The sequence below is a fragment of the Cydia pomonella genome, chromosome 25 (assembly GCF_033807575.1).
Source record: "Cydia pomonella isolate Wapato2018A chromosome 25, ilCydPomo1, whole genome shotgun sequence".
In the NCBI taxonomy this organism is placed as follows: domain Eukaryota; kingdom Metazoa; phylum Arthropoda; class Insecta; order Lepidoptera; family Tortricidae; genus Cydia; species Cydia pomonella.
In genome coordinates this window covers 10,201,340-10,216,153 of record NC_084727.1, presented here as the reverse complement: position 1 = coordinate 10,216,153, position 14,814 = coordinate 10,201,340, and the positions used below count along the sequence as shown (strand labels likewise).

Here is a 14,814-nt window from a genome sequence, read left to right as displayed (position 1 = left end):
GGTGGGGCATCCCGAGACATTTGAAAGCTAGTATATTTCGCACTCTGTCAATCTACCTATTATTTAGTACTGTATTGCGGCCTGAGGTGGCCTCGCCGACAGTTCTAGAGGTATAGTCGTTTTTCTTTGTGTGATAAAAAATATATTAGGTAACTAATGGGAAAAAAAATCCCACCTATTAGCAATGGTAACTACTGGGAACAAAATTCCTAGTAGTTACCACTGGTAACAACTTGGTGGTAACCAGTGGGAATAACCCAATGAAATGCACAAATAACAGATTTTATTTACAAAAACTATTTATACACATATGTACAAAATATAAAACATTCTTATAATAAGTACAGACGACTGAGAAATAGATAGTTATTTTGATAGAATTATAAATATTTATCAAGTCACCTCTTCAAACGAATTAATTGATTTATCCTCTTAAGGCCCAGCCATAGAAATGAAAAATCCAAAATTTGCCACTGGAATTTGAACCTATAGTGCACGGAATACAGTAGATTTTATTTTGTTTGAAAATTGCACGAAACAAAACAAATGCAACTCTGTCCTAATTGAATATGATTTAAATTTCATCGAACTGAATAAGTCCTATAGGTAGGACCTTGGGCCTTACGAGGATAGTACTTGTAGTTTGAACCCTACTATGTTAATACTATTGTCCTTGCATCTCCTCTAACGTCAGCCCAACTTCATTAAACAGCTTCCCGTCCATTCGTCGTCCGTGACGATTTTTCAAATGCTTACTAAGCGAATACTTCATCTTGAACTTGCACGCGCAGTAGTCGCACGAGTATGGTTTTATTTCCACGTCAGTATGTGTTCGTCTTATATGTTTCCTCATGCCATGAGCAGTGAAGAAACTCATATCGCATATTCTACATACGTGGTTTCTTTCCGCGTTATGTATTCTACGTATATGTAGTTTTAGGTTATTCGGTGTTAAAAACGTTTTATCACAAATGTCACATGTTGCTATAGGTCTTTTCGCACCATGTACTTGATAATTATGTTCCTTATATAAATATGAATATTTAAATGTTATATTACATTCTAAACACATACGAGAATTCTGTCTGCCACCTAATTTGATTTTTTTACATGCGCATTTTTCTTCTAAACATTTTTTGCATTTGCGTAAATGTACAACTCTTCTGTGTACATCTAAGTTTTTGAAATTTATATAAGCAGCCCCGCAAGTCTCACAGACGTAGTTAGGGAAGTGAGAGTTCATATGCATGCTTAAAAATGCAAAAGTATTACAGAATAAATTACATATAGCACAGTAATTGCCATTATCTAATTTAAAAGGTATCAACAGATGTCCATCATCGGTGAAAGTGAAATCATGGATGATTGTCAAATGCTCTTGAAGCGCTTCGATGCTGTCGCAAGGCTCTAGGCACCTAGCGCAGTGCAGCGATGAAATATCAGCCTTTTTGTAGCATAGATGAGACACCGGGTTGATTTTGATCACCAATTCCTTAGTGTGAGAGTGTGTTTTGGAGTGTTCCCGGAGCAGGGCCATGTCGGGATAGGCCTGGAAGCAGTAGAAGCAGGAGAACTTGCCCCGGCCGGCCTTGAAGAGGCACATGTTGGAGTTGCGCAGCAGCTTGAGCGAGTTGGCGCGCATGTCGAGGTGGCGCTGGGTCACTTCCGTTTGGGCTTTCTTTGGCTTTGGTTTTGGAACTGAAAGAGGTAGAGTTAGGTTATGTTTGATTACTTGATTATTATATTTATCATTTTTAACTATAAAGCTCCTGTATATATATATATTCCGGAGATCTCGGAAACGGCTCTAACGATTTCGATAAAATTTGCTATATGGAGGTTTATAGCGAGTTCAGGGGCGAAAAATAGATCTAGCAGGTCTTATCTTTGGGAAAACGCGTATTTTTGAGTTTTTATATGTTTCGCTCGGTCTCCCAGATATTGTACGTTTTACACTACATATGACCCTTTTATTGTTCGACATAGTTACGTAATGTGCTAATTATGTACTTGGCACAAAACCTTTTAATTTCGGTTTGCTCGAAAAACCATTATTTTTAAACAGGTTTTCTTGTCAAATTACCCGGTTTAAAACAGTAAAAACCGGTTTCTTTCTATGTCAGTGTCTATGTTTACGTGTCACACCACCAGGCCGACCGGCAGTTGCGTCGCTCGAATAAACCGGTTTTTTTAGGTTACAATAAAGTTCTAAAAACGATCGCGTTCTTATAAAAGTTCAGAGGAAATCCGAAATAAATCGGTATTTTGAAAACCGGTTCCGACCATTGCCCAACAGTAACAGGACTTTTTGATCCTACTTCGGTGGAAAAAAAAGATGGCTGTATACTTGAAACTAAATCATACTACCAACTATTGCTAAACATAACCGACACGCAGCAAGAAACGATCCGACAAGCAGCAAGCAAATTCGTATTGTACGAAGGGTCGGCCTGAAAACCAGCGTTGTAGTAGGTAAGCCTGCTGCAACACATGCTGAGGTTCGCTCCTTTTAAGCATCATAATTTTAAAAGTTTTTTATATCTACATGTAAACATAAATTTGTGCCTAATTAAGTTTCATTTTAAGGCTTGTAATGTTTTGTAGCATTGCCTGTAAACATATTTCAATGTGGTGTTAAATAAAAAATTTCTATGTCTATGTCTATAATACTAACCAACTTTGCGTTTAGGGCTTTTATCCAACTGCGCGGAGCCCAGCAAGCTCCTGGTCAGCTCGTTCTGCCGGAGGTTGTCAGCGAGAGCATTGATCTCATCTCCAGCTCCGGCCACGCAGGAACCGTCCTCCAGCTTTATGATGTAGATCTCGTCTGAAATCAAAATATGCATAGTAGCAAAGAGAACTTGAAGAGGTGTATTGTCAAAGAAAGCTTTGTAGCCACGTACATTTACTGCCATCTTTCGACACATAATTAATAATAATAATATTCTTTATTGTGCACAACGGAAACATGATTAAATACAGCAATTAACATAAAATAACTAAGCAACAACAGGCGGTCTTATCGCTAAAAAGCGATCTCTTCCAGACAACCTTCAGGTAGTAGAAATTACCGTAAGGAAAAAATATGTATAAGGGTAGCAAATTTAAATGGAGAACCAGAACAGAGGAAAAAAATAAAACAGCACAAATATATGTATAACATATAAATATATATAATAAAACTAATATACTAATTATACATATAATTAAAACTTTTAGAACGCCATTTGACTTTGATCCTTATTCTTTCACTGATATGAGTTTTATTCGAGCCGAGCCGCTCGGTGTCGGTTTGTCGGCATGCTCCAAGGCGCCATGGACGTTTGCCGCGCGCCAGTGTAGACGTCCTTGTTTGTGGTGCGCGTGGTTATTTTGTCTGTACTTACGTTAAAAGTTGACAAAACATGCCAACGTTGGATAAAAATAATTATACCGAGTGTCGCAAATTGTCGTAGCCCTTTCTTTATTTTCTTTTGAATTGCAAAATGCAAAATGAACAGCTGACTGAGTGACGCTATCTTGCCGAGCAAATTGGCTCGGCTGAGGGAAACGTGCTGAGGAAATAGTTATACGAGCACGAGGCCGCGCGAGACCAGGAGTTTGCCGCGCGAGGAAATTTCCTCGCCGAGGATGCTCGCTCTGTGTGGACCCGCCTGTTCACTTCCGTAATGCCTCGGGCGAGGCACGTCTTCACCAACCGAGCTGCTTCGCGCGGCAATTTCCTCGCGAGGCTGCTCGTTATGTGTGGACCTGCCTAATAATAATATATAATTACCATCATCATTGCCTCCAGTGAACTGTGTGAAGTCGAAATCCTCGTAGGAGAGCTCTACCTCCTCGCACACCTCCATCTTTACATTTTCGTTTGCTGTCACCTCTTCTGTAATGATCATGTGTTTAAACTTAGTTCAAGGCCTCCAATGTTATAATCAAAAGGGTCGGCAAAATTATTTACCATAGGAAACCCTAATATCCAGAAACAATATATAATATAATATATAATTTACTTGAGGACACTGCACCTACTTAATCTTTCTGGTTTAACCCATTGGTTAACTGGTAGAGAATGCCTTAAGGCATTAAGTCCGCCATTTGTACCTTCATGCATTGTGCAATAAAGATTAAATAAATAAATAAATATGCATAATCAAAACCAAGTAAAATATTAAAATAATAATTTTATTAGACGGGCACCGAATGAGCCGCCTCGCGAGGGAATTGCCGCGCGAAGCAGCTTAGTTGGTGGAGACGTGCTCCGCCCCAAGCAATGTGACCGTGGCACATCTACAGAGCCTAAGCTGCTTCACGCTCTTACTTCCTCCTCCGAAATTTCCTGGTGAGGTGGCTCGGTTTGTGTGAACCCGCTTATTGAAATGTGGATCATTAATGGAGCAGAGTTTCGATTTATTTCATTTGATTTTATAAATAAAACAGGTTCAATTTTAATTTCTAATACCATTAATTCAAAATTAAATGGCCAGTGGCATCTCTATACAAACTTAGTCCCCGTTTTCCGCTCAGGATATTGACATTTTAGAAAATGTTTTTACATATTTTGATGTAATTCTAAATCAATTTAGAAAATTATACTATGATTATTTACTTGTCATGTAGTTAAATAACTGACATTTTGAAATAGGGTTGTTTCCATCTACAAATCTTAGGGCAGAATTGTATCCCAATAAATTCTTTTGGATTATAAGAACATGTTAAACTACTTTTAGGGGACCTGTAATGACCATATTTTTGTAAATATTGAATTTAAAATATCTTTTGGCACACGTCACGTGACCAAACTCGAAACGTCTTTGAAGATTCTGATGACGTCACAACTCTCGGATTGACACTGTTGACAGTTAGGCGATAAACAACAAATGACAAATGGAACTGTAAAATAGTTTTTTTTGAGGAGTAGCGCGTTGAGTGAGTGGTTCGTTTTTAGGTTATTCCCATAAATAAAACAACTTTCCTTATTTACTAATCAGGTGGTGGTATATTTACACAATACAGTAGGTTAATACTGTAGACGTTTGGATGGATGGGAATGAAAAGGAGAAGCCTCCAGATGAGGCCGGTGATAATGACATGAATTGGGAGACAACCTCACGTAAACGCAACTTGAATTTGTCACCGACCCAGCTGGAGCCTTCCCCAAAAAAAATTGTAATCGACCCGATAGAGACTAGCAAGCAGTTGAGCAATACAAATAATACAGTCGAACCTAATAATAGTAATGTGGCAGAGTTTAATAAAAATAATCCAGTTGAGGTAAATGAAAATAATACAGTCGAGTTCAACCCACATTTATACAAACACCCCAGTCTAGACAGCAAATACCGAGAGTACAATGCCGAAGATGATGGACCATTTATAGTTCATGTCTCTAGAGAGTCCGCTCCATCGTCCAATGCCTCTCTGAAACCCATCAATGTAGGCCTTTTGCTTACTCAAGGAAATGTAAACAACATCCAGAAGGAAGGTGGTATTAAGTCGGTAGGTCGCAACAGAGTAGCAGTTACTTTCTCCACAGCAGCTGATGCAAATAGCTTCTTAAAGCACCCACTACTTGACAAAAATAAGTTTACAGCTGATATCCCCTCATACCATGTATCGCGTATGGGAGTTGTTCGTGGAGTTCCTTCGGATTGGACTATGGAGGAATTGGTCAATGGTACGAATCTCAAAGAAGGCAAAGGGAAGATTCTTAAGGCTCGCCGTCTGCAACGGAAGGTGGCAAACAATGATGGCTCCTCATCCTGGGTGCCAACCCAATCAGTTGTAGTTACTTTCGAAGGGCAATCCTTACCGTCGAAAATCTTCGCCTATTACACCTCTCTAGTGGTAGAAGTATATCAACTGCCAGTAATTCAATGCAGGAAGTGCCTTAGGTTTGGTCATATTCAAACACAGTGCCGGTCTGATGCTAGATGTTATAAGTGTGCACAGAAACACCCCGGTGATGGATGCAATGTAGCCCCAGAACATGTGACATGTATCTTTTGTACAGGTAGGCATTTTGCTACAGATAAAGTATGCAATGAATATGGTAGACAAAAAGCCATTAAACTTGCCATGTCTGAGCAGAACATCTCATACGCAGAAGCAGCAGCACAGTTTTCAGCAGTACGCAGACCATATTCAGATATAGCAAGACCCATGTTTGAGCAGGTTACAGACTCTTCCCGATCTTCCCAGTCCCCATGCCACCCTAATACTTCCATGCCCACTCCTCCGCCCACCACTTCGTATCGTAAGACCGTATACCGAGCACCCCGGACGAGGGTCCCTCTGTCCCCGGGTTATGATAGAGAAGCTCACAACAATATCGTCCGAACCCCCCCACCTCAACTCCCCAATGGTCAAGCTCTGAATGGCTCTTCTTCTTACAATAGAATCACTCCCAATGAAGACCTAATGGAACTCTGTTTGAAATTTTTAACAAACATCATCGCTAAATGGAGCGATTTCCTACCGAACGACGTTGCACCCTTAATGGTTACACTCGCGGAGAGACTTACATTCCACAATGGCCCCCCCGGTCACATTTCTACAATGGAATAGTCGAAGTATCATACCAAAAAAACCTGACCTTATTCAGCTCATCAACGACCACGCCGTGTCTGTTGCGGCTATTTCGGAGACATGGTTGCGTCCCGGCGCTCTTTTTAGAGTCCCGGGCTTCTCATGTCTCCGGGAAGACCGTAGTGACGGACGCGCCGGATGCGCGTTATTGATCAAGCGCTGTTACCCTTTCTTCCAAATTCCTATCCCCCCTCACTCGGATGGGATTAATGCCGTAGCTGCCAAGGTTATGGGCATTAATTTCATCTCTATATATATCCCCCATCCTGAAGAAGTTGATATAGATGAATTACAATCTATTCTCACATCTGTCCCACCTCCTCTTATAATTTTAGGAGACTTTAACTGTCACAATATCTCCTGGGGATCATACCATTCAGATTCGTTTTCGTCAGCCCTGCTGGATCTGTTCGATGACATCAATGTGGGAGTTATTAATGATGGAACTCCCACGCATCGAGTATACCCAGGCCAGAATCCCCAATCAGTTCTCGATTTATCTGTTTGTTCTCCTAGTTTATCTTCTTTATTATCCTGGAGGGTATTACGTCAGTCATTTGGCAGTGACCATTTCCCTATTATTATCACTAAGCCTTCATCTATTCTTCCATCTCCTTCCCCTGAACCGCTGCTGAAACACAAAATACAATCAGCAGACTGGCCCAATTATGCTTTTTATGTAGAGGAAAATATAAAAGAGTGGGACACGAGCGAAATTAGTCAAGACGAAAAATATTTAAAATTTAAAAATGTTTTATTAGAAGCTGCCGATAAGTTTATCCCAAAAAAGAGAGCTGTTAAACATAAAATTCCATCACCCCCGTGGTGGAACGCTGACTGCACAGCAGCCGTAAAAAAAAGAAATGCTGCGGAGCAAGCTTTTAATGAGTCAGGAAATTTGGATGACTTTATTTCATTAAAAAAAATCTCGGCCCGTACAAAGCGTTTCCTAGCAAAGGCTAAGAAGAAGGGATGGAGGGGGTTTTGCGAGAGCTTATCTCCTAGAACCCCCTCAACACTTATATGGCGAAACGTAAAGAGGTTCAGGGGTTCATTTAATCCAGAGTCTAAGACTACCACGGATTCCCCCTGGCTATCAGAGTTCGCAGATAGACTTGCCCCTCCAACTGTCCCCGAAGCATCCTGCTTGTTACTTCCCCCGTTGCTATGCACCTCCAGCGACTTGGATAAGCCTTTCTCATTCTCAGAGCTTAGTGTAGTGCTTAATGGACTAAGGAATACTACACCTGGAGAGGATGGCATACCATATTGTTTCTTGTCCAAGTTAAATACATCACCACAGGAATATCTACTTGGTATCCTAAACCATGCCTTTGACACGGGGGAGATCCCAGGAGACTGGAAGACCCAAGTAATTATTCCAATCCTAAAACCGTCTAAAAACCCAGACGAGGCTAGCTCATATCGGCCGATTGCTCTTTCTGCAACAATGGGAAAGATACTGGAGCACCTGGTTAAAAATAGACTGGAATGGTTTGCAGAAAATAAGGGCATTTTAGCTGACACTCAATTTGGCTTCCGAAAGGGCCGTAGTACAATGGACAGTTTAAACATTTTAGCAACTGATATCCGACTTACCTTTTCAAAAAACGAATATCTGCTAGGATGTTTTCTAGATATCTCTGCGGCTTACGACAATGTCCTTCTTCCGGTGCTCAGGGCAAAAATGCTACATCTGAGCATTCCCGCGAAGATTGTACATATTGTCACCAAGTTGTTTATGGGTAGGTCAATTAAAATTAGGAATGGTAATTCTTATCATCCACCTCGGACTTTGTGGCGGGGTCTCCCGCAAGGATCTGTACTCAGCCCTCTGCTTTACAGTATCTACACCTACGACTTGGAGCAATCTGTCTTATCCTTCTGTAATATCTTGCAGTATGCTGATGATCTGGTCTTATACACCTCAGCAAAGTCAATAGATAAAGCCGCTGCTAGTTTGAACACAGCTCTGGGTTACCTCAAAGATTGGCTTGATGAACATGGTCTTACTCTATCGCCAACAAAGAGTTGTGTAGTCACGTTCAGTCGCAGAAGAATCATGCCTGCTGCAGATGTCCGTTATGGCGGTGTTATGATTCCAAGTAAGGAGTCAGTAAAATTCCTAGGTGTCATTTTAGATCACAAAATGTCTGGCATTTCACATCACAAGTATATAATAGGTAAGTGTGAAAAAAATATCAATATTCTGCGAGCATTGTCAGGTGTTTGGTGGGGCTCACATCCATATTGTCAGAAGCTACTCTACAATGCCATCATACGCAGTCATATAGACTATGGGTCATTTTTAATGGAACCTTGCAATAAGGATGGACTTGGTAAATTAGATCTCATACAAGCTAAATGTTTGAGGATCATACTCGGAGCTATGCGTTCTTCTCCCAAGAACGCCATGCAGGTGGAAGGTGTTGAGCCTCCTTTGTCTCTCCGCAGACAATATCTTGCCGATAGATTTTTAATCAAAGCCAGTTCTTACTACAACCATTTGCTGCTTCCACGTTTGCGGTCACTTGCACTGGAACTCACTGAAAACCAATATTGGACACATAAAACTTCTCCTAAAATAATGATATCTTTTTCAAAATTAATTAATATTTACCCAAGTTTATATACATCCGGCACTAATCCTTTATTTGAAGCGGCATTTGAAACCCTAATATATACCCCTAAAGTTATATTAGACATAGGAATTTTCAAAAATGATCCTGCAGCAAACAACAAATTTAATAAATTTTTATATAAATGGCAAGATTATTTACCGGTTTATACTGACGCTTCAAAGGTAGATCCTGCAAGATGTGTGGGAGCAGCAGTGTGGATTCCTCGGTACAATATTGTCCTCTCATTTAGGTGTCCTCCTCAAGCGTCGATTTTCACAGGTGAAGCAGTTGCTATTCTTGAAGCTGCCAAATATGCAGAGACCCATAGTATTAAAAAAACTATTATCTTCTCTGATAGTAGAAGCTGCCTACAGGCTATTGTAGGCAACCAATTCAAACTCAAAGCCAAATTTCCTTTGATTTTAGAAATCAAAGCTGTACTGCGTAGGTGTGAATTAAGGGGCCTAAATATTGTTCTCGGATGGGTTCCAAGCCACTGTGGTATTAGCGGCAATGAGATGGCTGATACATGGGCAAAACGAGCTATTGACATTGGATTAATAAAAGAGGATATTTACAGTACAGACCTTCTGAGTGGTTCACTGTCGGATCTATTTAATACATGGCAGGAGCAATGGGATACCTCGAGATTAGTGACAGGTAGACATTATGGCTGTATACAACCTCGTATATCTCGAAAACCGTGGTTTTATCGATTCCGTACGTCTCCGAAATGGGTAATATCCACCATCTGTCGTTTACGTTTGGGCAAAGTATGTACTCCGTTATTTCTGGCTATGATAGGTGTTCGTGCGAACTCATTGTGTGATTGTGGGCTTGATGAGGGCAACTTGGACCACATTTTCTTTGCATGCTCAAAGTGTAGCTACTCACTGTACGATGTATTGCCCGATAATGTTCCACGACCTATATGCTTCAGCTCGCTACTTTGTTACATGAATCCTATTCTAACTTCTATCCTAATTAAATATTTACAAGCAAATAACATTAAACTATAAATAAAGTATTATCTTTTCAGACCTAATTATATATCTTTAATTTTATACATACTCTACATTATACATTTATATGGTTTTCTTCTCTCCCACTTCCTTCATGTTGGCACTATTAACGTTCTGTCATCCGCTTCCCGCTTATTTGCTAACAATTGTATACGTCATGTGTCCGTTTGTGATGTCCATAACAATTATTTGTTTTTTAGGTTCTCCCTACCACATCCTTCCACAAGCTCAAAATATTACCGAACATTCTCCTCTCGTGTGAAAGTCAACACCGACATTGGCGAATTCACCCTGTGCAAATTGGCAGGGAGTAAAAGCCAGAAGAAGAAAAAAAAAAAAAAAAAAAAAAAAAAAATGACAAATGTCAGTTGACAGTTCGTATCTTCTACGTGTGTATGTAGTTAAGTGTCAAACCGTAAACTGTGACGTCACACAATTTTCAAAGAGCGTTTTGGGCGCGAAAGCATCTGTAAAAAATATTTTTTGTTAATTTAACATATTTAAAGCCGTTTTCAGTATAAAAGTTGAATTTTAGGGCAACTTTTAGTTGATATAGAACGTAATACAAGCGTTTCAAAAAATTGGAAACAACCCTATTGTATTTATTATATCTACCGCAAATTTAAGTTAATCTAATTTTTAAGATTTAAGACATACAATTACAATAATTCAAATTATACAAATAAATTACAATTAACTAAACTAAAACAACCATGACTCTAAAAATCTAAATTTAAAATGGGCTCCAATGGCATGGTACCGAGGATGCTTGCAGCATTTTCTCACTGGATTGCTATGCTCAAGCATTGGGCGAGGAAGCTGCCAGCTCTCTTATCTTATCTTAAGTTAATCTTAAAATATGCAGATTGTATTTTAATTGATGTGTAAAAATCTGTATTTTAATTGATGTGTAAAAATCTGTATTTTTATACCAATAAAAATCTGAAATATGATTATTATTAAAATAACCATAGCTATGCCCCTGCAATTGACTTTTTTAGATATTTTATTTGTGTAAAAATTAGGAGCGAAAAGCAGATTTCATATAGGTATATTTTTAAATGCTCCTAAGTTTTATAATAATTAAAGATTTGAAAAAGAATCAAACATAGCAGCATAGCTGTGGTTGATATGTACAACAAACTATGTCAAAATATTTTTAATACTTAATGATGTTTTACGCAAAAAAATCATTTTTGGTACAAGCTTTTATCGCTGGCTGTATTTCATTTTCCACAGGCAACTAATACTCATCGAGCCAATTCTAAAAACCCCAAACACAATTAGGTTGCGTTGTTTTATCACAGAGTTCCTATGGCTACCTCCTGTCTCCATCATCAGATCTGCTCTATATCGTAATAATATTGCACTGTCATCCGATTTATACATGCATGCAAAATTACAGCTCTATCAGAAACCGGGAAGTGGATAAAATTTTACGTTTCATTAGAGACCGACAGACAATAGGACAGGTGAAACTAAATAAAAGCTTGTAATGAGGACTATGTTTGTATGAAAACCAAAGTTTGTATGAAAGCGGCCTATTCTCTTAAAAAATTAAAACAAATCATACCATCATCCTCTGACTCTACCCTTGAATTCTTCAGTTTCTGCGTGATAGCCTTCCCCGCTTCTATGACTTGAGCCTTGAAGGAGGCAGCCTCTCGGAGCCGAGATATGCAGTCCTCGCAGATTTGGCACTTGCCACCCACATCTTCATAGGATATCTGTTGGAAATATGTATTAAAGAGAAAAGTTAAAACATGTGAAATGTTTTTGATAAACAAAAGATTTATAGGAAGGGCAAGATTTAATGCTTCATTCCAATGTCCCCCAATGGAAAGAATCCATAATGAGAATGAATCAGAAGGCGGCGCACTACCCCAGAAACAGGTGGTCTATAGCTGCGTACAAAACAACCCGTCCAGCGGGTTGTCTGGCAACTGAACAAAGTTCACGAGCGTCCACCAGGTGGGTTCCCAGCAGTGAATGTGTTAAAACCAGAAAAAAAAATCAACAAGTAGGTAATTTATTTTGCATAATGTGTTTGCTCGGAACCAAAGAAAGAGCTCTAACTGAAGTAGATGTCGTACTGTGTAAAGTGCTACAATACCTAGTCTAAAGATCATGAGCGTAAAGTTCAATTGCAAGATCATAACATATCATAATAATACCTAACTCAGTATTTAGGTATTTTCTTAGATTTGATATAGGTTAAGTACCTATATCAAATCTATACGACTAGCCAGAGACAGAGAGGCATGGAAGGCATTGGAGGAGGCCTTTGTGTCAAAAGGACAGGACTGTTGTTGCAAACACATAAATAAATAAATATTGTATTAAATATTATTAACTGTATGTTCAAGGCTTTGAAATTGAAATTGAAACTACCTGTTAACACAATAGCAAATTCAGCACAAATTTTTAATAATATCCATCCTGCTCATTAAGTACCGTATTGTATTGTATTTCTGCAAACAATACTTCGCAAGCAACCCTAAGCTTATAAGAACTTACAACCTGGAAAAACCAATTGTTTTGGAAACTCTGGGTGCTACACTATACTCTGTATCTTTAAGTATTTAAATAAAAGTAAACAAAATCTACCCTCAATTGGCTCCTAAAGCCTGTTGAGGGTAGATGAACACATTATATAGTCAAATAATGTAGGTTAAAGTCAGGTCAATCAGTGACAGATCCAGGTGGTTTTGTATTTGATTGGTGTTAACAAACAGTTGGTTAACCAATAAATGTTATAACTACCCGAAAATGTACAAATTATTTGTTTACTTTTATTTAAATACCTAAAGATACAGAGTATACATATATAAATAAATACATACAAATATATAACCACACAATCCTGCCATGTTTCTTCCAATTGAAATGAATTTGATAACCATTATCTCTTTAATTTTACCTTCAGTGACGCTACAGACTGACACTGCCACAGTGGAGATGGCAACGCATTCCATAGCTTCACAGAGTGTACCGTGAATGATTTATTGTAAGACCGGTGTTTGTGGGGAGGAATAGCGAGCGAAAACTCTACACTAGATCGCAGTGGTCACTTCCCTCCGCCAGAAATCTGAACCGTTCTGCAAGGTAAAGTGGGGAAGAGGTGCAAAACAGCACCTTATGTAGGAGAGATAAGGTGTGCAAGTCTCTACGGCGGCGGATAGGTAACCACTCAAGCTGAGAACGGAACGATGTAACATGGTCAAATTTTCGCAGCCCAAATATGAATCTTATGCAGACGTTCTGCAGTCGCTCCATCTTATTGAGAAGATCCTCATTAAGGTGTACAGTTACGATGTCCCCATAGTCTAAAAGAGGGAGCAAGAGACAGCGGGCAAGAATGACCTTCGTACGAAGTGGGAGGAAATTTTGTAGGCGCCGCAGAGTGAAGTGAAGCGAAAAGTTTTTTGCTGACCTCGGCAACATGACATTCAAACTATTATGAGTAGATTACTTACAAAAATATTGAATGTATCAAGCAACATATCGGAATACACTTCCTTGCGTCCATCCTCCTCGTATTCCTCTGAAATATCTTTGTCACAACCCACTGCGAGACAACACCGGCACAAATCTAATTGCCTCATGATTGTTAATATCAAAGAAACATTATTCAAAAATTAAAATCAATTGAAATCACTTCGTCGCGAGCGCCCGCCATTACAGAGTTGTATTTCCGTGGTTAACAAACAACAAACGCGTTTTCTGACAGATAATGTTTAATATGTTGAGTAATGACATCAAACTTGTAGAGATACTAGATTTATATCAAATTTAACATTGTGTTATTCTATGGTGCTATAATTAAAGAAATTTTACGTATTTTTTACGATTTTTAGTATTTATAAATACGACTGTAGAATATTAACCAGTAAAAATCAAGCTAGTATAATCTTCTCCAATCAAAAGTAAGCTACAATTTAGTGACCAATCAGCACGCGTTTTGTTCAGTGACATCTAGTTACTTTCCCTGAAGATAGACAAACTTAGCCAGCCAAATCGAGTCGCAGTAGTTATACATAATTATGGCAGATGGCAGTACTACAACATGGGTGTTATCAAAGGTATTATTAAATATTAGGCTAACTGTTCACTAGATGGCGGTAAAAAACTAAATTTATTAGCTATACTTCTAGATTCTTAATTTTGTTTTCTATATATAATTATTATGTTTGGTTGTATCACTTTAATGTTTAATCACTTTACCTATGTCTAATCCTGCGGCGGTATCATGGTCGCATTTTTATCACTTGTCATGTCATGCGTCACTTTCGCACATACATGTTAGAACGTGACAGGCATGATGACAAATGATAAAGAGCCGACCATCTTAGCCCTAAACAATAAACTATAATTTACATTGGTACGTTTGTTTGACCTTATTAACACAGAGAAATAGAAGTAAAGAAATAGTGGTAACTCCATTTCCATACATCAGTTTTCTTACCACGATGAGAGTTATTTCATATTAGACATCTAGCGTCAAGTAGCGGAATTTATCAGTACTGCTAGTTGACAATAGATGTCGCGACGAACGAAAACTAATGCTCAACAATTTTCAGCTAATATTA

At 38.8% G+C, this 14,814-nt stretch overlaps 2 protein-coding genes and 1 long non-coding RNA gene across 4 annotated transcripts; 1 reads left to right on the top strand and 2 right to left on the bottom strand.

Moving 5' to 3' along the window:
- Positions 1-261: 261 nt before the first annotated feature.
- LOC133531375 (zinc finger protein 320-like) lies at positions 262-14,337 on the bottom strand. Its single transcript, XM_061869571.1, has 5 exons — positions 13,702-14,337; positions 11,799-11,952; positions 3,776-3,880; positions 2,675-2,827; positions 262-1,698 (listed from the first exon to the last, which is right to left on the bottom strand). Exons 1-5 carry the CDS (start codon positions 13,828-13,830, stop codon positions 665-667), a joined length of 1,575 nt encoding a protein of 524 aa, XP_061725555.1. The 5' UTR covers positions 13,831-14,337; the 3' UTR covers positions 262-664.
- LOC133531378 (uncharacterized) lies at positions 4,901-10,569 on the top strand. Its single transcript, XM_061869575.1, has 2 exons — positions 4,901-5,493; positions 10,426-10,569. Exons 1-2 carry the CDS (start codon positions 5,035-5,037, stop codon positions 10,537-10,539), a joined length of 573 nt encoding a protein of 190 aa, XP_061725559.1. The 5' UTR covers positions 4,901-5,034; the 3' UTR covers positions 10,540-10,569.
- LOC133531379 (uncharacterized) lies at positions 4,966-10,268 on the bottom strand. 2 transcript variants are annotated; one of them, XR_009801521.1, is made up of 4 exons: positions 9,791-10,268; positions 9,363-9,506; positions 8,182-9,128; positions 4,966-8,024 (listed from the first exon to the last, which is right to left on the bottom strand). It is a non-coding gene; the product is annotated as an uncharacterized LOC133531379 (long non-coding RNA). The 2 variants fall into 2 exon arrangements; XR_009801520.1 differs by having other exon boundaries at positions 9,363-10,268.
- Positions 14,338-14,814: the final 477 nt, after the last annotated feature.

Coding starts and splice junctions, on each gene's coding strand:
- LOC133531378 (XM_061869575.1), top strand. CDS start 5,035: ATGGATGGGAATGAAAAGGAGAAGCCTCCAGATGAGGCCGGTGATAAT. Junction 5,494..10,425: donor AGGAAGGTGGTATTAAGTCG/GTAGGTCGCAAC, acceptor TTTGTTTTTTAG/GTTCTCCCTACCACATCCTT.
- LOC133531375 (XM_061869571.1), bottom strand. CDS start 13,830: ATGAGGCAATTAGATTTGTGCCGGTGTTGTCTCGCAGTGGGTTGTGAC. Junction 3,881..11,798: donor GGTAGAGTCAGAGGATGATG/GTATGATTTGTT, acceptor TGATCATTACAG/AAGAGGTGACAGCAAACGAA. Junction 2,828..3,775: donor CACTGGAGGCAATGATGATG/GTAATTATATAT, acceptor TTTTGATTTCAG/ACGAGATCTACATCATAAAG.